This window comes from Petromyzon marinus (assembly GCF_048934315.1).
Source record: "Petromyzon marinus isolate PM22_M1 ecotype Great Lakes invasive population chromosome 84 unlocalized genomic scaffold, UKy_Petmar_22M1.pri1.0 chr84_unloc.4, whole genome shotgun sequence".
Taxonomy (NCBI): Eukaryota; Metazoa; Chordata; class Hyperoartia; order Petromyzontiformes; family Petromyzontidae; genus Petromyzon; species Petromyzon marinus.
In genome coordinates this window covers 1,111,079-1,136,080 of record NW_027422641.1, presented here as the reverse complement: position 1 = coordinate 1,136,080, position 25,002 = coordinate 1,111,079, and the positions used below count along the sequence as shown (strand labels likewise).

The 25,002-nt window shown below is 48.3% G+C and overlaps 2 protein-coding genes across 3 annotated transcripts in view; one reads left to right on the top strand and one right to left on the bottom strand.

The window, feature by feature from the left end:
- Positions 1-15,249: 15,249 nt before the first annotated feature.
- On the bottom strand, positions 15,250-19,746 carry LOC142908479 (uncharacterized). Its single transcript, XM_076059185.1, has 2 exons — positions 19,493-19,746; positions 15,250-17,803 (listed from the first exon to the last, which is right to left on the bottom strand). Exons 1-2 carry the CDS (start codon positions 19,677-19,679, stop codon positions 17,148-17,150), a joined length of 843 nt encoding a protein of 280 aa, XP_075915300.1. The 5' UTR covers positions 19,680-19,746; the 3' UTR covers positions 15,250-17,147.
- Positions 19,747-20,161: 415 nt separating this feature from the next.
- LOC142908487 (NACHT, LRR and PYD domains-containing protein 3-like) overlaps positions 20,162-25,002 on the top strand; it is a 35,546-nt gene continuing 30,705 nt past the window's right edge. Inside the window, exons 1-3 of one of the 2 annotated variants that reach the window (XR_012931806.1) lie at positions 20,162-20,220; positions 22,633-22,725; positions 23,648-23,743. The gene's annotated coding sequence lies outside the window, so the exon portion shown is untranslated. Of the gene's footprint in view, positions 20,221-22,632; positions 22,726-23,647; positions 23,744-25,002 lie in introns of those variants that run through there. The other variant, XM_076059199.1, reaches the window with a different exon arrangement.

Sequence of the window (25,002 nt, the reverse complement as noted above, 5' to 3'; positions counted from 1 at the left end):
CTCTTCCTCCGCCATTGCGAGAATCGGCTCCACGAAGGGTCCCACGCTGTCCCCGTCCCTCAATGGACTCGTGTCCTTTGTTGATGAAGGCCATTTAATAAAATAATGACAATTAATTATGCACACACACAGGTCACCAAAGTAGCCTCAATAGACATGTTAGGGCAAGTTGTGGAGCCTTGTGCTGTGGAACACACGAGGGGGTGGTATGTATTTTGTATGTTGAACTTCTTTTGCACGGTACGTAGCCAACCGTGCTAATCGGAGGTGCAGGGGAAGGGCAACAAAGAAAGCACAAAAAGTAGTTCTAAAGAAATTAGTTTTCAATCTAGATGTAAAAGTGCACAGCTCCAGTGGCTTCTAATATCAGAAGGAAGAGCGTTCGAGACGGCCGCAGAAGCGCTTCTGAAAGTGCGATGCAGCGACCGTCTTTGTTCGATGGTTCGCCAAAATCTGCTGTGGGGATGTGATGTGGCCAACACCATGCACGCGGCCACCTTTGTCTCTCCCAATTGCTGATGTTTATTATAGACACTGCACCAGGTACTCTTTAGAGGGTGAGTCGACCGAGGGAAGGTCGAGGACTGGGTCACACAGACACACACACAGAAAAAGATGCCCTATGTCAAATCCAGAGGCTTCTAAGAAAATGGAGGTGTAAGACGGACACAGCTATTACATGGATGAAGGTGTAATACAGATATTTGTGTTAAGGTGGTGCTGCTCACCTGAGAACAATAACAAAAATCCCAACACTCATTCATCTTTTTAATCTTTGATTGGAAAACGCTGGGCGAGACCTGCGACATTCGAGTGAGCTCACCTACTCGCTCACAAACACACAACACTCAACCCAGTCAATCAACATGTTACACACCCTAAATATGACCCGCCTTGTCCTGGGGAAGACCTGCAACATGCTACTGAGCTCACCTCTTCACTCACCTACTCACCCACTATTGCTATGTCATCCACACACACTCGCTTATCTTAACAGACCTCAATAATTGACATTTAGCTCCTGAAGATATTGCTACATGCAATAAAACGCGAGTGTGTGAGTGATTGAGTGATTGATTGAATGTGTAAGTGAGCGTCTGGTTGCGTGAATGAGTGAGCATGTGAGTGCGTGTGAGTGTGTAAGGTGAACGGTAGTGTATCGGCGAATGTGCTGTGCTACAAATCTGGTGATCCGAGTTCAAATCTCGCTCACCAGTCTTTGGGTCTCTGTGTAAGTTTTTACCTCTCTGTAAGTCTATGGGTCTCTGTGTAAGTCTATACCTCTCTGTAAGTCTATGCGTCTCTGTGAGTCTACGGTTCTGGTAAGTTTACTGGTCTCTGTGTGAGTCCATGGGTCTCAATGTGAGTTCATGGGTATCTATTATCATCATCTGTGTTTGAATGAGTCGATGGCTCTGTGTGATTGACTCCAAGTCTCTCTGTTCTAGTGAGTTTATGGCTTTCTGTGCGAGTCTATGTCTGCGTGACTTTACCGAAATGACCAAAGAGTAATTCCTGCAGTCACGAAAGTGCCAAATCAAGTTTGAGTCTATATCTCTCTGTGTAAGTGAGTACAACATATCCTTGCTTAACGTGGGGGTTGCGTTGTCGAAAATTGCTGCTTAAAGCTATTTTACGTCAAGCAGAAAACTTTTCTAAAAGGAAAAACGGTAAAGGGGGAGGCTCCGTCTTAGCACAATGTAACTTTTATTATTATTTTTAATTGAGAGTACAGTACACTGTTTTCTATGTTTATTTTAAATGTGTTGTGTACATGTAGAAGATCTATCTTATAATCTTTATTTATACTGGAGGAATCTAAAAAGCCCTTTTTCACAGATTTCCAGTTGGGGTGATACAGAAAGTTACAAGAACAAACGATGCAAAAACACAATCGAAGTGAAAAGTATAGGAAAGGTTAGCAAATCACAAAAAAATAAAAATAAACTATTTTTATCTTACCTAGTAAAGCCCTCTAAGCTATTAGCTTCTATTTCAGAAGCGAACTGGCCACAAATGATAGATGAAGTAGCTTATGACGTGGAAATTTATAGCAGCCAAATAATAATAAAAAAATGTGTTACATTCATCAATATACATACAAAGGACATGAAAGAGAGATATGATGAGTGAAAACTATAAGGGAGTGAGTGAGATGACACTACACACAGATGCTGGAACAAAGGCTGAGGAAGAGGATGACACGCCACGTAACACAGTGCGCACCGGTACAGCAACAGCTCCCAGCAATACAGAACAACGCTGCCAACACCCACACCACTCATAAGAGCAGTCCGTCATGTGCTACTCGAGTTATAGTGGGTGTGGTGTGCGCTAAGCGAAACACATTACATAAAAGACGAGGATGTACTGCATATAGTCCTCTACGTGAGTGAGTCTATGTCTCTCTGTGTGAGTCTGTGCGAGTGACTCTGTGGTTCTCTGTGTGGGTTAATCAATGGTTCTCTGTTTGAGTGAGTCTATGTGTCTCCATGTGAGTGAGTCTATGGCTCTGTGTCAGTGAGACGTTGGCTCTCTGTGTGAGTGCTCTCTCTGAGTGAGTCTATGGCTCTCTGTGGGAGTAAGTGGGTCTCTAAGGCCACCACCATCTTGCTCCCTGCCCAGTGCGTCCACCTGGTTGAGCTGCAGGAGTCTATTGTCCACCGCTCCAGACTGCACAGATATCCGACGTCCACCTCCAGCACAGACACCGGCAGATTCTTAAACCTGGTAGTGGAAGTAAGAACACGAGAGGGGTAATAGTCAACCACCATTACCACCATCAATACCACCATTACAACCACCAAAATCACCGCTATCGTTAACACCACCATCAATATCACCACCTCCACCACAACGATCACAATCAAAATTACAATCACAATACTCTTTGGTTCTTTCGGTAAAGTCACGTAGGTAGAAAAAATTAATAGATCACGACGTTTCGATCGCAACACAAGCAACCATCATCAGGTGAATAAATATAGCGAGAAAGCTGCTGATAGACGAAGTTATATTGGCTTGAGATAAGCTCAGCCCAAGGGTAAGTGGGCGGGGCTAGAGGTAGAATTTGCATGTAAAAACAACACCACATCGTGGAAAAGGAAAGAGAGACACAGACACCGAGAGACATCCACACACAGAGAGAGGCACACACAAAGAGACACACGAGAGATGCATATAGAGAAAAACACACCGGCAGAGAGAGACACCCACACAGACAGATGCAGAGAGAGATAGACACAGAGAGAATTACATAATTGCCCATGAATTACTATGGTGTGACAATGCCAATTACCAATGTCAAAGGGAACATCAATGAATGGTAAATGTGGGGTAATATCCCCAGAAGAGCATGTAGACTACATTAAAAAATAAAATAATCAGGCAATATAATATCACATATGGGTTCATTTTAAAGTTTACTTATGACAAATAATATTGAAATAATTGTGCTCCATAGATTATCTTAATGGTCAAGTTACATAAACATCACGGAATCACTTAAGCTGACCATTTAAAAAGACATTAATTCCAAGATGTTGAGGAAAGGAAATTGTTTGGAAGTTCATCTCACACCAAGTACATGTTACTATAAATCTAAATCTGCATAGTTCTCAATCAGCAAAGTCGCAAACATGTTTTACCACAAGCAAGGAGTTCAGTGTAAAGCTGTTAAGCAAATTAACCACTGCACACGGTTTTAAAGCGCTCTGCCTCAAAGACAGCACTCTACCAAGTGTCACGACGCAGCTGCACACGCCACATGACAATAGGCGGAGTGAGTGAATCTAAGTAGACACTGACCCTGTCAAAGGGGATCCCATGTCTAGAGTATTTGTGGCTGGTGCTACACATTTCTAACGTGATTAGCCATTTAGCTGATCTATCATTTGTGGACAGGTCGCTTCTGAAAAACAGCCACATAGCTCACTGGGTCTCACCTGGTAAAATAAAAATCGTTTACAGAGTTCGTTCTGCCTCAACGCGTGTTTTCATAACGCCATTTGGATATGGCACGATGGATGTATTAGGGAACACGTTTTATAACGCGGATGCTAAGTGGATATAACGCGATTGAGTTAACAGAACCACGTCGCGCGAGTAGGAATGTGCGGTTGTACGGCTTCCTGGGCACAGCGTCACACGAGGCATTGGGATGCTGCTGGATGCTTCCTGATGCTCCCCACGCGCCTCAGTCTTTGTTCAGCCGACACACGCATCTCACGCTGTTATCACGGACTGTGCTTTACCCTGTATTAGTCATTGTAACGAGGGAGTTTACACAACGCGGTGTTATTCAGCAACGCAACTACCGCGTTATAGAACACTGCAGTAAATATTGTCGCGGTGTGGAAGGAGCAATGAACGTCATCTTGTGGCATGGAAAGGCATCGCAGCCCTAGCGAGCAGCCAGAGACAAAGCCTGCACGCACGGCAAAGTTGTGATTGACCCGGGGACTATTAGCAAGTGACACGTATGGACTAATGGTTACTCTAAATGACGATGTTGACGTTGGTTAACGTGCTACAAATATACTGAACGCACATCGCATTAGTTCTGACTAATAGCGGACTTTTTTAAAAGTTATCGTTTACAATGGTTAATTTGTATATCATGCCAAGTGAGCAATTTGCGTGTGGACCCTGACAGCGGCACTCAATGTCCAACTCTTGCGAATGCTCTCAGGGGATCTTTACCGTGCGCTGCGTTCACTCACTCAGCCCCAATCTCCCTATCGTGAACTCACCACTCACCCACTCACTCACCTCACCCTTCAACTCACTCACCCTCCTCACCTATTAATTCTCCTCATTAACTCACTCACCCTGCAATCCACTCCCTCACCCCCCCCCCCTCCATCACCCGGCACTCACCGCCTGTCCGTGACCACCTCTCCCGTGCCTACAACCACAAACACCACCACCACCTCTCCCGTGCCTACAACCACAAACACCACCACCACCTCTCCCGTGCCTACAACCACAAACACCACCACCACCTCTCCCGTGCCTACAACCACAAACACCACCACCTCTCCCGTGCCTACAACCACAAACACCACCACCACCTCCTCCTGCTGCTGCTGTCGCGGTCTCCGCGTGGCGCCGCGGGCCCAGGGGGAGGCCTCGCGGCCCAAGAGCGGCGCCACGGCTCCCCCCTCCCGCTCCTGGCCCCTCCCCCTCGTCCCTCCTGGCTCCTCCCCCTAGTCCCTCCTGGCCCCTCCCCCTCGTCCCTCCTGGCCCCTCCCCCTCGTCCCTCCTGGCCCCTCCCCCTCGTCCATCCTGGCCCCTCCCCCTCGTCCCTCCTGGCCCCTCCCCCTCGTCCCTCCTGGCCCCTCCCCCTCGTCCATCCTGGCCCCTCCCCCTAGTCCCTCCTGGCCCCTCTCCCTCGTCCTTCCTGGCCCCTCCCCCTCGTCCCTCCTGGCCCCTCCCCCTCGTCAATCCTCCTCCCGTTCGCGACGTGGAGTGAACTCAGCCCCGCCCCCCCCGCCCCCACCGCCCCCCCCCCTGCGCAGCCCCGCTGCCCATTGCAAGAATGGCGGGAAGCGGTCGCGGGGCCTACCGCGCGTCGCCTCTCGCGTGATTGGCTCGCTTCGCGTCACGTGGGGAAGGCGGAAGAGGAGTATGGGGGAGGAGCTGCGCAGTTAGGGGCGGGGCCGTGGAGTCACGTGGTTGGCAATGATTGACAATAAGAGGGCAGGGATGGCTGTACGTCAACGCGTACGTCACATCCGGTAAAGAAGTTATATAAATAACGCCCCTTCGTGACGTGCCTCACACTTGCTTCTGTCCCGCGTGCCATCAACGAGCTGAGCATGGCGCTGCTGATCGTTGGCGTTCTGGTCTTGGCCATGCTTGGGATGGAGATCTTCATTTATCTTCGTTTTACGCTTTCCATCTCAGACTTTCACCGCGAGACCACGACGCTGCAAACGGAGAGGATGGGCCAGCAGAATGTGGAGCTCTGTCAGGGGAACAAGACGCCCCATCTGAAGCTACAGCAGCAGGAGGAGTTGATGGAGAACCGAGAGGCTCTCCAGAGAGAAAACAGGGGCCTGGTTCAACAGCTTAAAGAGCGCCAGTTGGAGCTGGAGTCCACGAGAGTGCCTTACTGCGAGCGTGCGTCTCTCCGTGCGGATTTTCTCCGAGACTGCAATGCAGCACAGCGGCAAATGTCGCTGCGCTGTAAAAAGGAAGGTCTCCGTAGGTCGCTGCGCATCCACCTGAGGGAGTTGAACTTCCTGAATCCACAGAGAGGGCAGGAGCAGTTTAGGCTGCGCGGGAAGCTGGCGCGTCACGAGGAAAAGTGGCACGGCGAAGTGCAGATGCGCAAAGAGTGCCGGCATCTCAGTAGACAGCTGAAAGAGCTGAAATGCGCCATTTCTCAAATTTACAAAGATGCCACCACCACCAACGCCACTGCCACCGCCGCTGCCACAGCTGCCACCACCGCCACCAAGCCCAAGAAATGAAGAGATGTATTAATTGGGTCCGAAAATGGCTGAAACGCAAGTCAACCATTTAAAAACATTGGGGCAATTTAGAAAATGACACCGCCCCAATTAAAACATTATTCACAAAGACAAACGTTCCCCGTATAGATTCAAGAGACTATTGGGGCAAGTGCTATTAGCAAGGAGCAGCACCTAAGAAGGCCTCCACAATACAATCACAAGCACAAACACAAAGGTCCCCCATGTAGCCTCAACACACTGTTGGGGAAAGTGTTGTACAATATATATTTATCTATGTTTAACTTATTTTGCATCACATGTAGTCAACCATACCAATGGGAGATGTTGTTAATGAATAGTACAACTTTTGGATTCCATTACAGAGAATCGTTAGTGAGTCGAACAATTCATAAGTCTGAATAAAATAGTGTACTGTATTTAAATTCACATACTGGAAGTGTTGTAAAATGTATTACGGTTTAACAAAAATTTTGAAGCATTGTTAAAGTCATAACACGGAATATTATACATTTGCAAATAATACTGTAATAAATACTGTATGGTAAACAAAAAATAAAGTTACATAAATAGGACAAAAAATATGTTTTTAATGTCACTTACCTTGAGTCTGGATGTGGGACCGTTTGTCGGGAGGGGGCATAATGAGTCCCCATAACTGCACACGGGAGGGTTGGGGGTGAACGCCCGCAAGCACACACACACAACAGCGACAGTCATCCCCCCGAATAGCCTAACCAGAATGTTGGGGCAAGTGCTGTTAGCCAGCAGCGCCTATGAAGGCTGGAATGTCGCACGAGGGGGTGCGTGGACAGCACCACGCCCGGCTGCCTTTGTCTCGCCAGTGGTGATATTTACACACCACACCAGGCACTTATTTGAGGCTGAGTCGATCGACGGAAAGCCCAGCAACCATTAATATAATCGTTAAAGGTGTTGGTCGTGAGTGGGAATCGAACTGGGATCGGTAGGATGGTAGACAGTGTTCACCATTGCACTATCTCTCCCCACACACACACTCACAGGGGTATATGCGTCCGTGCACACACGCACAACAAGAAGACAATAATCGCCGTTTGCCCCTAAGTGGCAGTGACATCACCACAGCGCTTTTGTGCGGTGCTTGGTGCATTTTGAGGTCACTTGAAGTGTCGAAGGATGGCTGGCAGGAAGTCATGAATAGACACAGGTACCATGGGTTGACTTAAGGTGATGACGGGCAGATGCAAAAGCCGTGCTCCCCACTGTGCCAAATTTCAGTGTTTCAGTCGTATAGCACTCTGCTCATTGTTATGAGTGTCGCTCCGCTGCCCTACGTTATTGCTGGAGGGCAACTGCCTCCACCTCCCCAGTAGAGTCTTTCATGAACCTCCTCCACATAGGCCTATCGCGACACTGCTGCTACCAGTCATCAGCAAGTTCAATCAGCTCCACATCCTTCTGTACCACATCAGTCCATCTCTACTGTAGCCCATGCCGCGCCTGTTTAGTATGATCTATCCGCCCAAATTGAAGCTGCTTGGGGATGCGGTGACAGTGCATATAGACTTCATGACCCAGCCAATGGAGCCTGACTTGCCGGAAGAGCCCACTGATGAGCCTTTGTCCAGATATTTCAGGAAATTTTGGCCTCCTCACAAAGTCCAGTCTGGTTAAACCCTGGATAGATCGTAGGCAGGCTAGACCAAATGTTTCAAACCATTGCAGATAATCCTATAGAGAGAAATAAGGGAAGGCATAACTGTGGTCCAGAAGACATGAAGGTTTGTATGGAGTAACAGATCAGGTAGCTTCCATACAATGTTACACACCTGATGAAAATATAATGCCGCTCGAAGGAATCGAAGTGAGACCTCGGCTCCCAAAACAGAGTTGGTCATGAGCACACTGCCCAAGTACGGAAATATCTCCACTCTCTCCACAACTGCCTCAAAATACCTGGGAAATTGAGGGAGGGGAGCATTTTGATGATGTAAAATACCCAGGGAGGTGATTTGATTTTGTGGGGCTGATGGTAACGGCCCATATTTTAGTAGCATGTTCCGTGTTTAGATGGAGTGTCTCCAACTCCTTAGAGTGGGCAGTAATCACCAGATCATCCGCATTCATAATATGGTTTAACTATAGAGAGCCATACCATGACTGGACTCGTGCATCGATCAGCCTCCCATTATATCTATACCAGATATAAATTCTACTGGTACATCCATGGAAATCGTCTCATTACTAAGTAGTCAAAGAAAATGTTAAGTCGTGTAGGGGCCAGAGGACATCCATGTCGCACATTACTCACATATTCTATCATCCCTTAACTCCATTATATCGATTTCCCATGAGACACAGCAGTTGTTTTTCTATTGTTTATATATGCTTTTCATTACTGTAACTCTGTGTTTTTATTTAGCTTTTGTTATTTTGGTGATCCAGGTCTCTCTTGCAAATGAGAATCATCCTAGTCTCTTTAGTTCTCGCCTGTTTTAACTAAATAAATTACTACTTACTCCATTATGAACTCACTCACTTCCCTTACTTTATGACTCACATAAATACGTCCTCTCCTTCCTCATGAGTCATATATTGACCTGATAACCCAGGCAACCACCTGAGCATTCACTGTGCCAACATCACTCACGCACTATTTCACAATCTCACCAATGACCTACTCATCCCATCACTCACTACCTTACTCACCATCCGCTTCCCTCATTGACCCACTGGTAAAATGGAAATACGCAGTCTAACACTCACGTGTTTAAAGAAGCTCCTTCGCAGGTTAGATTGTCTAGATGATTTATTTCACGATAACGTATTTACAACGCAAAAGTACGACTCACATGAACCTTCCCTCGTACAGTACCCTGCATCTGTTTCCACCCATCAACGCTGACACCACTATATCCTTTGCCATCTAAGAGAAAGGAAGTAGAGACGGTTGAGTCTGCTGGAAGAATGTACCAAGGAAACTGCTGGAAGCTGCCAGGGCGAGGCTGAGTGGGTAGAAAAGGGAGAGCGAGTCCCGCAATTGGGGCGCTAGCTCGGAGACTGAAGGACGACTGCAGGTGGATGACATCGGGGCCGACTGTTGTACATGGTGGAAACCATTAAGAAAGATTGTTCGAGATGAATGTAGTGGAAAACACTGGGGCTGCAGATAGTCATACCCTTGTGAAGCGTGTGAGTTGCACTCTCTTCTCAAAAATGGAACCTGCAAAGAAGCTTCTGGTGGCAGTGGTGGGATACAGTCTACAAGTTCAAGAAGGAAGACCCGCCGAAGAGCTCCTGCAGAGAACGAGTTATCAACCCTAAGCGCTCCAGGTTTTTCAGACTCGGCAAATGGCGGGAGTGAGAGCCGGACCCCGTTGGCAGCCAAGTTCCCGATGGAAGTGGATGCTCCGCCAAAGACCCAAGAACCAGCATCGCCGAACAAAGAAAATTGGCGGCAGCTGTTGGACAGGTTGGACCACCTTACCTCAGTGGTGGATCGACTGATAATTTCGATGATGAAGAAAAGAGAAGAGGAAGGAACTGGTAGTGCGCGGCTGAAGCCAGATCCATCTCCACCATGGACCGCAATGGCGAGGAGAAAGCGCCATAGGGCAGCAGCCATCGCTTCCCCCCGTCGAGCAGCAGGCGGGAACCAATCAAATGACTCAACCACAACTAGAAGCTGTTCAACAGACCTTGACCACCATGCATAAAAATACGGGAGGCGATTGTATTGCATTCATCAAAAGATTTGAAGCAGCTGTTAGAGTAAGCCGATTGATTGACGATGAAGTGCTACGACTGCTGCCTACGGTGTTGGATGACAGAGCACTATTGGCCTTCTTTATGATCCCGGAAAATCAACCTGCCACAACCCAACAAGGTTGTCAAGGGATGGCCGATTTTTCTGTCCTGCGTCCAGCGCAAGGCAGCAATTTTCATCCTGGAGAAGAGGAGATAGCGAGCCACTGATGGCTTATAGAAGTACCTTGCATGCGGTTGCAGATGTGGCATTTCCAAGGATGGACATGACAACCTGAGACGTGCTAGTGGCGGAGCGGCTACAAACTCTCCTCTATCAAAGTGGCATTACATTGCCGATTTTGCCAGAGAGTGAGCAAACTTCAATGTAGTTTGCTAAATGCCTCTGGGCACACACAGATCCCAGGGCACCATGTGAAGTAGCAGCCCATGTGACAAGGGTGATGGAGAATGGAGGAGCAGGAGGACCAATGGAGCCAACAGGGACAGCAACAACAGGGACCGCCGCAATGCCCAGCATGGAGGGTGATCTGCAGGCGACCTTGGAAGAGATGGCTGTGGCCATCCAGGGGTTCAACGATTCAAGGTGTCAACTACAGCATCAGCGACCATGGCACAACCACGGAGGAATTCAGGACCATGCGGTGATGTACTGCTACCACTGCGGGAGGTCGGGCCACATCGCGAGAGGTTGCCGAGGGGAAGTCATCCCGAGACAACCAAGAAACACCCAGGCGTGTCGCCTGTACACCCAGCCAGATCACACGTGCACCTCATTTCCAAAACCCTCATCACCAACATCACTAGCACACCACTCGATCACATCGACCTGGAGTGAAACAACAGGGAAAATTCGGCCAACATCTCGGGCTAAGTGGAAAAAGTTAGTGAGATCGGTCGTAGCAGCAGCGACAGGAGCAGCATGGTGTAAACCGACCCTCCCTGACTCGCCGAGACAGGTGATGTCAATAAACACAGCAACGATAGAAAATGATGTACCACCCACAGATCATGATCTTGGGCTGATAAGGACCGAATGAATCCGATTGCAAAAACAGGATGAAATTATACAGTCATTGGCTGCACAGGCAGCTGAATGTGCTCAAACTGGTCAAAATGGGGAGCCATTCATCCCATGGCGAGGACTCCTGATGAGGTGGGACATGAAGATGCAGCGTTGTTGCCTAGTGGTGCAAAAACCCTTGCAAAAACAGTTGCTACTAGAAGTGCACGCCAAACAACAAATCCACTTGGGCCACCGAAACACATTGCTCACACTGCAGGCTCGATATTTTTGGCCAGTGATGTGAAAAGATGTACGCGAGCGGGTAATCATTGTCAGGAGTGTGCAAAAAGGAAACCTGCTCCCCATCCTATACAGCCTCCACTGCAGTCGATCGCAGTGGTGAGGGTAAACGAACTAGTAGCGTTGGATATCCTGGGTGCATTTCCTAAAACAGCAAGGATAAAATAAATATTTGCTCGAGGGGATGGAGTATTGCACACACTGGCTCGTTGCATGGCCGATACATGACCAAACGGCTGCAATAATAGCAGAAGCCTTTCTCCATGGCTATGTATTGGACAAGGGCCCCACTGAGAAACGTCTAGCAGGCCAGGGTCAGAATTTTTCTACTAACCTGTTGCGAGAGGTTTGTAATATCGTGGGCACTAAAAAAAATTCGAACGCCACCATACCACCTGCATTGTGATGGACAAGTAGATAGGCTTAACCGCACGCTGTCCGCAATGTTGTGCCATGTTGTAAATGGTGATCAGATGGACTGGGACTTGCACATCCCAGGGGTCCTAGGGGCATATTGTAGAGTGCCACATGCATCGGCCGGGCTCTTCCCCTTCTTTTTGATGTATGGGAGAGACCCTGAGCCACCTATTGAGAACCAACTGGTGGCTTTCCCTGATAAAGTTGTGTCGTCACCAGCCTCCCTCAGACTGCCACTAAAAAAGCTCTGTGAAGCTCGTGAAGCCGCGATAGCAGAGTCAGGCAGATCGCAAATAGCAAACAAACGGTTGCGGAAATGAACAGAGACGCCTGTACCCTTTGAACAGGGTGATCGGGCCTGGTTACACTGTCCTGAGGTCCGGGTTAGAAAATCCGCCAAACTACACCATCCTTGGCAAAGCCCAGTGGAATTGTTAAAATCCTCTGCCCGCAAAGTGTTCGCATCCAAATGGGACGCCAGAGATGGGTGGTTAATCCGAGTCGCCCTAAACCATATAGAGAACTGACGTCACAAGGGATCGTTCAGGCTCACAAAGCGGTGTCCAGGGGCGTCGTGATGAATGCCAGGGAGGGGAGCATCCTCCTCACAGAAATACTGCCCCCGCACTCTCCTCTCAGGATCGACCGGAATGAAGATGGCCACGATGAGGGAGGCCGACGGACTAATTTAGAGAGGTGCCGAGAAGGAGTGTCACCGGGTCGAATGTGCTGCTCGACCACACCTACAGTACATATTGATGGCTTGTTGTAAATGTAGGGCTAATGATGTTGCGTATTGTTTGCCTAAGAATGTACACCTTCAATAGGGCAGCCCACGTAAGAGTTTGGTGATGATACTGAATGGTCAAGTTGGGTTGTAATGCCTTCCCCCCCTTGATTCAAGCGCCTATGTTAAGCAATAACCCAGAGGTTAAATGTGTTGTACTCCATGCCCACATCACTGAATCCCGTGTGCGATCCCATTGATTCCCACATAGAGTTCCCTATTACTGGTAGGAACGAAGTTGTAAACTGAGTGTACCAGCCTGCAATAGATGAGTGTACCAGCTTGCAATAGATTAATGCGTCCGTCCGTCCCCTTTCAATACTTTAACGAAGTGAAATCTCGTGCTATTGGGGTGTAAAAATAAAATTGCGCAAAATTCCAATGTTCCTACCAGCCCACCCTGCAGGGACCTGTTAAATTAGAGTTTTAGCCGGGACAGGTATTTTTATGGGCAGAAGAGGGTGATGTAGGGTACTGTACATGGCAAAAGTTATAGTGGTGTCAGTGGAGATGGGTGGAAACAGGTGTATGGTACCGTACGAGGGAAGGTTCGAGGTAGAAGACGGTAAAGTTTGCTGGAATAATCTTAAATTAAAGCTTTCATGAATGCAGGGATTCATACTCTTTGGTGGAGACGATAGCACAGAGTGGTGTACCTCCTTTATGATTCTGATATTTCCATCCTACCTGCCTATGTCAGCTGTTATTTCCGACTCTTTATGTCTCTCTCTATGCCTCTCTCTTAGCTCTCTCATGCTTACATGTCCTTTGGATTGCACTCTCATGCCTTTGGATTCCACCACTCTTCGATATTACTTTAACATGCTAATCTCTCACATTAACATGGCCACTTTGATGCCCTCTACGAGGAGGCCGCTCTCCGTTCTTACATTTACATGCTAATTTCTCACATTAACATCACTGGCCCCGCCCACTTATTTATGGCCCTTGGGCTACACCCATTTCAAACTATTTTAAACATTCTGCCTCAACAGCAGATCATGCTTTGCCATCTCATGACGGACGCTTGTGTTGCACCCAAAACGTCGTGATTTATTTTATTTTATACCTACGTGACTTTACCGAAAGAACCAAAGAGTATGGAAGATACCAAGTCAGCTTCATCCCCATGGTGGTGTTTAGGCGAAAGTTTATCTATGAGTATATATAGGCTGGCTAACAGGTATGAAGTTACTCCTTGGTGGTAATATACAACAAAAACAATAATAAATGTATAACCATTGTCATGGGTGAAGTCTTCCCATACTGGATCAGTCATGGAGATTGTTTCACCATACGCCATCATGCTTCTCAACGTGGGTTGATAACGAAAAGGCTCATGGCCAGTTTGTTTGATGTTAACTATAACCGAGAATCAAACTCAAGTGGACTGATTCATAGTGCAATGCACAAACCATTGTGACACCGTTCCACTCGTATGTACAAGTTAACAGGGAAATTAAAAAAACTATGCCATGTTTTTTGTTTACTGTCAATAAAATGAGAAATTAACATTGCCACGTTGGTCAACCCGTCGTCTGAAAATTACGAGATGTACAAGTCAAAAGTCTTAGGTATAATGCAGACAAGGGTTTTGGTAGTTGGACGATTTCAGAATGGGTTGCAGGTGACAATCCTAATCAAATGCCATTTTCAAGATCGTGTGCATAGGTCTGTTGTAGACAAAAACAACGGCCTGCTGATAAAGCATGTCCTGCATTCTTACATGTGTAAAGAAGCTCCTTCGCAGGTTTCATTTTCTAGATGATTTATTCCCGACAATAACATATTTACAAGGTGAGAGTACGACTCACACGTTGCACAAGGCTATGACTATCTGCAGTCCCGGTGGTTTCTAATAGAGTAGATTAATCTCGAACAGTCTTTCTTGATGGTTTCCACCATGTTGATTTCCAACAGTCGGCCCCGATGTCGTCCACCTGCAGTTGTTCTTCAGTCCCCAAGGCATCACCCCATTTGCGGGCCATGCTCCCCCTTATATACCCGCACGGCCACGCCCTGGTAACTTCCAGCAGTTTTCCCCGGTAGATTCTCTCAGCAGACTCTATTGTCTTCTACTTCACTTCTCTTGGATGGCAAAGTTTATAGTGGGGGCAGTGGAGATGGGTTGAAACAGGTACAGGTTACTGTACGGGGGAAGGTTCGTGTGAGTCATACTCTTGCGTTGTAAATACGTTATCGTGAAATAAATCATCTATCAAATGGAACCTGCAAAGGAGCTTCTTTACACATGTGAGTGTAAGCCTGAGTACAATCTCACGTGTTGGTGCTGTCGAGTATTTTAATTTTACCAGTGGGTCAATGAGGGAAGGGGATGATGATTTACGTAGTGATAGAATGGGTGGGTCATTCTTGAGAGCATGAAAAAGTGCGTGAGTGAGGTTGACACAGTAAATGATCGGGTGATTGTGTGATCAGGTAAATATATGACTCATGAGGAGAGAGAGGGAGTATTTACGTGAGTCATAGATTTAAGGAAGTGGGTGAGTTCATAATGGAGTGAGTACCAGTTTATTGAGTTGAACAAGGCGAGAACTAAAGCGACCAGGATGAGTCTCATTTGCAAGAGAGACCTGGATCACCCAAATTACCAAAGCTAAATAAAACACAGAGTTACAGTAATTAAAGCAAACATACTATTTTCTTCTTTCGATAAAGCATATATAAACAATAGAAAGACAACTGCCGTCTCATGAAAAATCGACGTAATGGAGCTAAGGGATGATAGAATGTGTGAGTAATGTGCGACATGGATGTCCTCTGCCCCCTACACGACTGAACATTTTCTTTGACTACGTAGTTTGAGACGATTTCCATGGATGTACCAGTAGAATTTATCTGGTATAGATATAATGGGAGGCTGATCGATGCCTGAGCCGGTCATGGTATGGCTCTCTATTGTTAAACCATATTATGAATGCGGATGATCTGGTGATTACTGCCCACTCTAAGGAGAAGTTGGAGACACTACAGCTAAACATGAAGCATGCTACTAAAATATGGGCCGTTACCATCAGCCCCACGAAAACAAATCACCTCCCTGGGTATTTTACATCATAAAAATGCTCCCTTCCTCAATTCCTCATGTATTTGGGGCACCTGAGGAGAGAGTGGAGTGGGCAGTGTGCTGATGATCAAGTCCGTTTTGGGAGCCGAGGTCTCATTTAAAATAATTCGAGCATTATATTTTCATCAACTGCTCAACAGTGTGGAAGCTACCTGGCATGTCACTCCATAAAAATCTTCATGTCTTCTCGGCCACAGTTATACCCTTCCTTATCTCTCTCGAAAGGAACATTAAGGTTAGCTTGCCCACGATCTATTCAGAGTTTAACCAGACTGGACTTTGTAAGCTCACAGATTCCTAGAATATCTGGACAAATGCCCATCTGTGGGCTCCTCCAGCAAGCGAGGCTGCGTTGATTGTGTCATGCAGTCCGTATGCAGTCACGGCATCCCCAAGCAGCTTCAATTTGGCTGGATAGATGGTGCTAAATGGGCGTGGTACGGGGTAGAGAAGAGATGGACTGATGTGGTGCAGAAGGATGTGGAGCTGATTGGACTTATTGATGACTGGTATCAGCAGTGTCATGATCGGCTTCTGTGGAGGAGGTTCATGAAAGGTGCTGCTGGGGAAGTGGAGGCAGTTGCCCTCCAGCAACAGCATAGGGCAGAGGAGCGAGGCTCAAAACAACGAGCAGAGCGCCAAACAACTGACACAAATAAAGTTGGCACAGTGGGGAGCACGGCTGTTGCATCTGCCCATCATCTTCCTAAGTCAATCCATGGCACCTGCGTCTATTACATGACCTCCTGCCAGCCAGCCTTCGACACTTCACGTGGCCTCAAAATGCACCGAGCATGGCACAAGTGCTGTGGTGATGTCACCGCCACTTAGGGGTGAACGACGGTTGTTGCGTTGTTGTTGTGCGTGTGTGCACGGACGCATGTACGCCTGTGAGTCTCGTGTATGGAGAGATAAAGAGAGGCAGCCGGGCAGGGTGCTGGCCATTCACCCCGTGTGCCATTCAGAGCTTCATAGGCGCTTGCCCCAACATTCTGGTAAGGCTATACAGCGGATGATTGTCGCTGTTGTGTGTGTGTATGGACGTTCACCCCCCTCCCACCGCCCCCGTGTGTGCAGGGACTCATTACGCCCCCTCCCGACAAGCAGACCGGCATCCGGACTAAAGGTAAGTGACAATAACAGATTTTTTTTCCACTTAAGTAACTTTATGTTTTGCTCACAATACAGTATTTATTAGAGTGTTGCATGCAAATGTACGATATTTTGTCTTATATATGACTTTGTTGATGTTCTATGGGGTATGTTTGTCTTTCTGAGTAATGTTTTAATTAGGGTGGTGTCATTTTCACAATTTCCCCAATATTTTTAAATGGCCGACTTGCGCTTCAGCAATTTTCGGAACCAATGGCTAAATCTCTTCATCTTCTTGGGCTTGGTGGTGGTGGCAGAAGTGGTGGTGGAAACGGTTGCGGTGGTGGAAGCTGTGGCAGCGGCGGTGGAAGTGGCGTCGGTGGTGGTGGCATCATTGTACATTTGAGACACGGTCCATATTAGCTCTTTCAGCTGGCTACGGAGATGCAGGTTCTCTTCTTGCAGCCTCTTTTCCCCATGCCACATGTCCTCGTGACGCACCAGCTTCCCGCGCAGCCTAAACTGTTCCTGCCCTCTCTGCGGATTCAGGAAGTTCAACTTCCTCAGGTGGGCGTGCAGCGACCTCCGGAGATCTTCGTTTTCACAGCGCAGCGACATTTGCCGCTGTGCTGCATTGCAGTCTCGGAGAAAATCCGCATGCAGAGACTTGCTCTCCCTGCAAGGCACTCTCGTGGGCTCCAGCTCCAACTGGCGCTCTTTAAGCTGTTGAACCAGGCTCCTGATCTCTCTCTGGAGAGTCTCTCGGTTCTCCATGAACTCCTCCAGCTGATGCTGTAGCTCCAGACGGAGCATCTTGCTCTTCTGACAGAGCTCCACATTCTGCAGGCCCATCCTCTCCGTAGACAGCGTCGTGGTCTCATGGTCAAAGTCTGAAATGGAAAGCGTAAAAAGAAGATATATGAAGATCCCCATCCCAAGCATGGCCAAGACCAGAACGCCAACGATCAGCAGCACCATGCTCAGTTCGAGTTGACGGCACGCGGGACAGAAGCAAGTGTGAGACACGTCACGAAGGGGAGTATTATTTATCGTGACGTCATTACCGGATGTGACGTACACTATGACGTAACAGCCATCTCTGCCCACTTATTGTCAATCATTGCCCACCACGTGACTCCACGGCCCTGCCCCTAACCACACAGCTCCTCCCCCATACTCTTCTTCCGCCTTCCCCACGTGACGCGAGCCAATCACGCGAGAGGCGGCGCGCGGTCGGCCCCGCGTCCGCTTCCCGCCATTCTTGCAATGGGCGGCGGGGCCGCTCAGGGTGGGGCGCGGGGCGCGGGGGCGAGTTCACTCCACGTCGCGAGTCGGGAGGAGGGACGAGGGGGAGGGGCCAGGAGGGACGAGGGGGAGGGGCCAGGAGGGACGAGGGGGAGGGGCCAGGAGCGGGAGGGGGGGGGAGCTGAGAGCTGCGAAAGTTTGGGGTACCACTACTTGAAAAATATACTGTACCACAGAAATGAGTTTATGTTTAGTTCGATTTAGAACATCTTTCCAATGGTTGCTTAATTTGAAACCAACTTCTCGGTTGAAATTGTGTCTGTGTTTGTAGATCTGAATTGCCTCGTGAACAAATCTCTGATAAAAACCCGTGGGTTTGCAAAGAACCTTGGTATCGGAGAAAATTATATCGTGATCACCCACATGGTTGTAACAGTGATCAGCAAAGAATTCGTTTTGCTGTGTTTCAAATCTGATTTGTGCTCGCGAATTCGGTCAGAGACATGTCGCTTTGTCTCCCCGATATAGCAATCACCGCAGGTACAACTCAATTTGTAAACCCCGGGGTACTGTAAGTCAGGAATGACATCCTTCACGGATGGGATCAGATCACGAATTTTGTGTACTGTATTGAACCGGACCTGGATCTTGTGTTTGTTTAGAATTTTTGAAATCTTTTTAGTAACGCCTGCTATATATGGTAGTGTGATGGTTTTGGCCGGAGTATCAAGTGGTTGTTTCTGTATGGAGGGAGAAACAGCTTGGCGGATGGTACGGTCAGAGTAACCATTCCTTTTGAGGGCCAGGTGTACATGTTTTAATTCACTGGTCAGGTGGTGTTGGTCCGAAATGCAATGAGCCCTATGGTATGAAGTTTTGATGAGAGAATTCTTTTGGGCTGGGTGGTGGTGGGAATCAGGTTTCAAGTAGGAATCTGTGTGGGTGGGTTTCCTGTAGACAGAATGCCCCAATGAGCCATCAGGTCTCCTCTCAAACAGAACATCTAAGAATGGTAGCTTTAACTTTAACATAGCCTTTTCTGTGACCAGTCACAAGCTAATCACTCAGCCATTTCAATGCTAAATTATATGTTAATTCCTTTGTCAAGGCGCTTTGTTTCTTCTCACACAGCTTAAAGATCGCGATCTCAGCGTGGCTTTCTCACTCCAGCGCTGTCCTCCAGACAGTCTCGTCCCCTTCACCTGATGAAGGCCGCTTGTATTGTGGCCGAAACGTCGTGAGAATATTATTGTGTTATTTTATTTTATCAATTTATTATTTTATTCTCATTCTACGTGACTTTACCGAAAGAACCAAAGAAAATGGTAGCTTACCATCTTTCTCCACTTCCATGGTCTTGTTCTTCTGACAGAGCTCCACATTCTGCAGGCCCATCCTCTCCGTTTGCAGCGTCGTGGTCTCGCGGTAAAAGTATGAGATGGAAAGCTTAAAACGAAGATAAATGAAGATCTCCATCCCAAGCATGGCCAAGAGCGGAACGCCAACGGTCAACAGCGCCATGCTGAGCTCGTGTTGACGGCACGCGGGACGGAAGGAAGTGTGAGGCACGTCACGAAGGGGCGTGTCCTATATCACCGGATGTGACGTACAGCCATCCCTGCCCACTTATTGGCAATCATTGCCCACCACGTGACTCCACGGCCCCGCCCCTTACCGCGCAGCTCCTCCCCCATACTCTTCTTCCGCCTTCCCCACGTGACGCGAAGCGAGCCAATCACGCGAGAGGCGGCGCGCGGTAGGCCCCGCGACCGCTTCCCGCCATTCTTGCAATGGGCAGCGGGGCCGCGCAGGGGGGGGCGGTGGGGGCGGGGGGGGCGGGGCTGAGTTCACTCCACGTCGCGAACGGGAGGAGGATTGACGAGGGGGAGGGGCCAGGAGGGACGAGGGGGAGGGGCCAGGAAGGACGAGGGGGAGGGGCCTGGAGGGACGAGGGGGAGGGGCCAGGAGCGGGAGGGGGGGAGCCGTGGCGCCACTCTTGGGCCGCGAGGCCTCCCCCTGGACCCGCGGCGCCACGCGGAGACCGCGACAGCAGCAGTAGCAGGTGGTGGTGGTGGTGTTTGTGGTTGTAGGCACGGGAGAGGTGGTGGTGTTTGTGGTTGTAGGCACGGGAGAGGTGGTGGTGGTGTTTGTGGTTGTAGGCACGGGAGAGGTGGTGGTGGTGTTTGTGGTTGTAGGCACGGGAGAGGTGGTGGTGGTGTTTGTGGTTGTAGGCACGGGAGAGGTGGTGGTGGTGTTTGTGGTTGTAGGCACGGGAGAGGTGGTGGTGGTGTTTGTGGTTGTAGGCACGGGAGAGGTGGTCACGGACAGGCGGTGAGTGCCGGGTGATGGAGGGGGGGGTGAGGGAGTGGATTGCAGGGTGAGTGAGTTAATGAGGAGAATTAATAGGTGAGGAGGGTGAGTGAGTTGAAGGGTGAGGTGAGTGAGTGGGTGAGTGGTGAGTTCACGACAGGGAGATTGGGGCTGAGTGAGTGAACGCAGCGCACGGTAAAGATCCCCTGAGAGCATTCGCAAGAGTTGGACATTGAGTGCCGCTGTCAGGGTCCACACGCAAATTACTCACTTGGCATGATATACAAATTAACCATTGTAAACGATAACTTTAAAAAAGTCCGCTATTTGTCAGAGCTAATGCGATGTGCGTTTTGCATATTTGTAGCACGTTATAACCATCGTCAACATCGTCATTTAGAGTAACCATTAGTCCATACGTGTCACTTGCTAATAGTCCCCGGGTCAATCACAACTTTGCCGTGCGTGCAGGCTTTGTCTCTGGCTGCTCGCTAGGGCTGCGATGCCTTTCCATGCCACAAGATGACGTTCATTGCTCCTTCCACACCGCGACAATATTTACTGCAGTGTTCTATAACGCGGCAGTTGCGTTGCTGAATAACACCGCGTTGTGTAAACTCCCTCGTTACAATGACTAATACAGGGTAAAGCACAGTCCGTGATAACAGCGTGAGATGCGTGTGTCGGCTGAACAAAGACTGAGGCGCGTGGGGAGCATCAGGAAGCATCCAGCAGCATCCCAATGCCTCGTGTGACGCTGTGCCCAGGCAGCCGTACAACCGCACATTCCTACTCGCGCGACGTGGTTCTGTTGACTCAATCGCGTTATATCCATTTAGCATCTGCGTTATAAAACGTGTTCCCTATTACATCCATCGTGCCATATCCAAATGGCGTTATGAAAACACGCGTTGAGGCAGAACGAACTCTATAAACTATTTTTATTTTACCAGGTGAGACCCACTGAGCTATGTGGCTGTTTTCCAGAAGCGACCTTTCCACAAATGATAGATCAGCTAAATGGCTAATCACGTTAGAAATGTGTAGCACCAGCCACAAATACTCTAGACATGGGATCCCCTTTGACAGGGTCAGTGTCTACTTAGATTCACTCACTCCGCCTATTGTCATGCGGCATCCGCAGCTGCGTCGCGACACTTGGTAGAGTGCTGTCTTTGAGGCAGAGAGCTTTACAACCGTGTGCAGTGGTTAATTTGCTTAACAGCTTTACACCGAACTCCTTGCTTGTGGTAAAACATGTTTGCGACTTTGCTGATCGAGAACTATGCAGATTTAGATTTATAGTAACATGTACTTAGTGTGAGATGAACTTCCAAACAATTTCCTTTGCTCAACATCTTGCAATTAATGTCTTTTTAAATGGTCAGCTTAAGTGATTCCGTGATGGTTATGTAACTTGACCATTAAGATAATCTATGGAGCACAATTATTTCAGTATTATTTGTCATAAGTAAACTTTAAACTGAACCCATATGTGATATTATATTGATTGATTATTTTATTTTTTAATGTAGTCTACATGCTCTTCTGGGGATATTACCCCACATTTACCATTCATTGATGTTCCCTTTGACATTGGTAATTGGCATTGTCACACCATAGTAATTCATGGGCAATTATGTAATTCCCTCTGTGTCTATCTCTCTCTGCATCTGTCTGTGTGGGTGTCTCTCTCTGCCGGTGTGTTTTTCTCTATATGCGTCTCTCGTGTGTCTCTTTGTGTGTGCCTCTCTCTGTGTGTGGATGTCTCTCGGTGTCTGTGTCTCTCTTTCCTTTTCCACGATGTGGTGTTGTATTTACATGCAAATTCTACCTCTAGCCCCGCCCACTTACCCTTGGGCTGAGCTTATCTCAAGCCAATATAACTTTGTGTTTCAGCAGCTTTCTCGCTATATTTTTTCACCTGATGATGGTTGCTTGTGTTGCGATCGAAACGTCGTGATCTATTATTTTTTTCTACCTACGTGACTTTACCTAAAGAACCAAAGAGTATTGTGATTTTGATAGTGATCGTTGTGGTGGAGGTGGTGATATTGATGGTGGTGTTAACGATAGCGGTGATTTTGGTGGTTGTAATGGTGGTATTGATGGTGGTAATGGTGGTTGACTATTACCCCTCTCGTGTCCTTACTTCCACAACCAGGTTTAAGAATCTGCTGGTGTCTGTGCTGGAGGTGGACGTCGGATATCTGTGCGGTCTGGAGCGGTGGACAATAGACTCCTGCAGCTCAACCAGGTGGACGCACTGGGCAGGGGGCAAGATGGTTGTGGCCTTAGAGACCCACTTACTCCCACAGAGAGCCATAGACTCACTCACAGAGTACACTCACACAGAGAGCCAAAGTCTCACTGACACAGAGCCATAGGCTCACTCACATGGAGACACATAGACTCACTCACACAGAGAACCATTGATTAACTCATTGGTTTTTTCGGTAAAGTCACGTATGTAGAAATACCATAAAATTATATTAAAATAAATCAATCACGACGTTTCGACCGCAACACAAGCGATCTTCATCAGGTGTAAAAACAAATAGCACATAGGGTGACATCAGCGCAACACATAGAGAGCGTTAAACTGCACGGAGGTAAATACAACAAGAAGATGAGAGACGAGAATTCAAAAAACCTAAGAAAAATTTACGTGATGCAAAACCAGTCGGCCAACGACACAGTTAGACACCTGCCTGGCAGACCACGAATTTCAGAAGAGTGCTAAATTTCGTGTTCATCCTCTGGGTTGAACATACCAGCATAGACAGAGTGAACAAATACGAGGTATAAGATAGCAGAAATACATATACAGGGACACAAGAGGTAAGAAGAGGAAAGACGGACAGAGAAGCAAGAAAAAAGGGGCCGGAGGGATGAACAGACAGAGGCTTAAAATAAGTAGTAGAGGTGGGGGGAGGGGCGGAAGAAAGCAAGGGGCACCCCACCCACCCCACCCACCCCACCCACCCATCCCACCCATCCCCACCCATCCCCACCCATCCCCACCTCACCCACCCACCCCACCCCACCCACCCACCCCACCCCACCCACCCCACCCCACCCCTCCCACCCCTCCCACCGATCCTCCCCCCAACCCTCCCCTCAACGCTCCTTTCACTCCTCCCGTCACCCCTCCACCCCTCTCCTTTCTGCTGCGTCAGGGCCAGAGGCTGAGAGCACGGGAGAGGAGGCTACACGGGGAACTGGGCCGCGTCAGGGGCGAGAGACGCGGGGCGACTCGACACTTCACAGCGTGGGTGAGTGTGGGGAGTTCGTGGTGCATGGGGGACGGTGGGTGGTGTGGTCCAGAATATAAACCACCTGTGTAGGATACACGGGGGATTTTTGATTGGTGCTTAAATGTGTGTGTGTGGAAAACGGTGTAGTGTGTGAGTGTGTGTGCGGTGGGGGGTAGGGAGGTAAATGTGTGTGTAACGCAAATTAGTATCTGGGGCGGTGTGTAAACATCACACATTGGGGAGACAAAGGCGGTCCGGCGTGGTTCTGACCACTTACCATTTCGTGTACTATGCCAGCCTTCATAGGAGCTCAATAACAGCACTTGCCCCACCAGTCTGTGGAGCTCCATGGGGGATGTTTGTGTTGGAGCTCGTGCTGTAGGTGTAGACGACGCACGACCGTGGATCCTCTGTAGGGAGCGCGCGTCTGCTGTGGGTCGCATGGAGCTGCACAAGCGGACACCGCCGCAGCGATTCCCATACCGAGTCACGAGATAGGCGCTGGGAAACACCACCATGGTGTGCTTGCCTTGTATGGTCAGTCGTGTGACTGATTATTATAATATATTAATTCACACCTGTGCACCGTGTCATGGCAGTTTCTCTGTTTTTCCTTCATTGCATTTTTATTTCAGAAATATTTCACCTGCAAAATAGATTGAGTTTGAATATCTCATGCGAAAGGGTGCCCAGGGCATGTGGGGTCATCCAATTGCACAGTGTTTAGCGCACATCACTACACACCCATGGACTAAATCCAGAGGCGAGTGACAAATGAATCAGTTCTGCCCCCCTCGCTTCACCAACCCGCACTAGTCAGCGTGGTGAAATATGGTAAAAAATCAACACGACCGACAGGGCATAGGGTGCCCATTATCCAGAAGTGCTTTACTTTATGATCACATCCACATCTAATGTGGATTTGGTTATTTTTCTTTAGTTTTCTTTGTTGCATAAATACAACTTGACAAGATGTGTACTGCTTCATTCTGGTACATTTACTGTTTTTCAGTGCATTTCAGCACTGGGTGTGTTTGTTGGATTTATTGTTTGTCACGTGAGGTTAAACACTAACAAAATATTTTATGAACCAGGCAAAGTTCACTAAGCTATTAGATTTTTCATTGAACTGACAGATGCTGTAACCTGGTCCCTTGGGTACCCAGGCCTTCCTATAGTATAACTCCAGGAATCGGCAGATTTTTATTTTATTGTACCAAGTAAGGTCCACTGAGCTATATAGCTGTTTTTCAAAAGCAACCTGGCCACAAATCGTA

Excerpts from the sequence above, each read along its gene's own strand:
- LOC142908479 (XM_076059185.1), bottom strand. The coding sequence starts at position 19,679 with ATGGCGCTGTTGACCGTTGGCGTTCCGCTCTTGGCCATGCTTGGGATG. Across the intron at positions 17,804-19,492 it reads CATGGAAGTGGAGAAAGATG|ACTTTGACCATGAGACCACG; the intron begins GTAAGCTACCAT and ends TTTCCATTTCAG.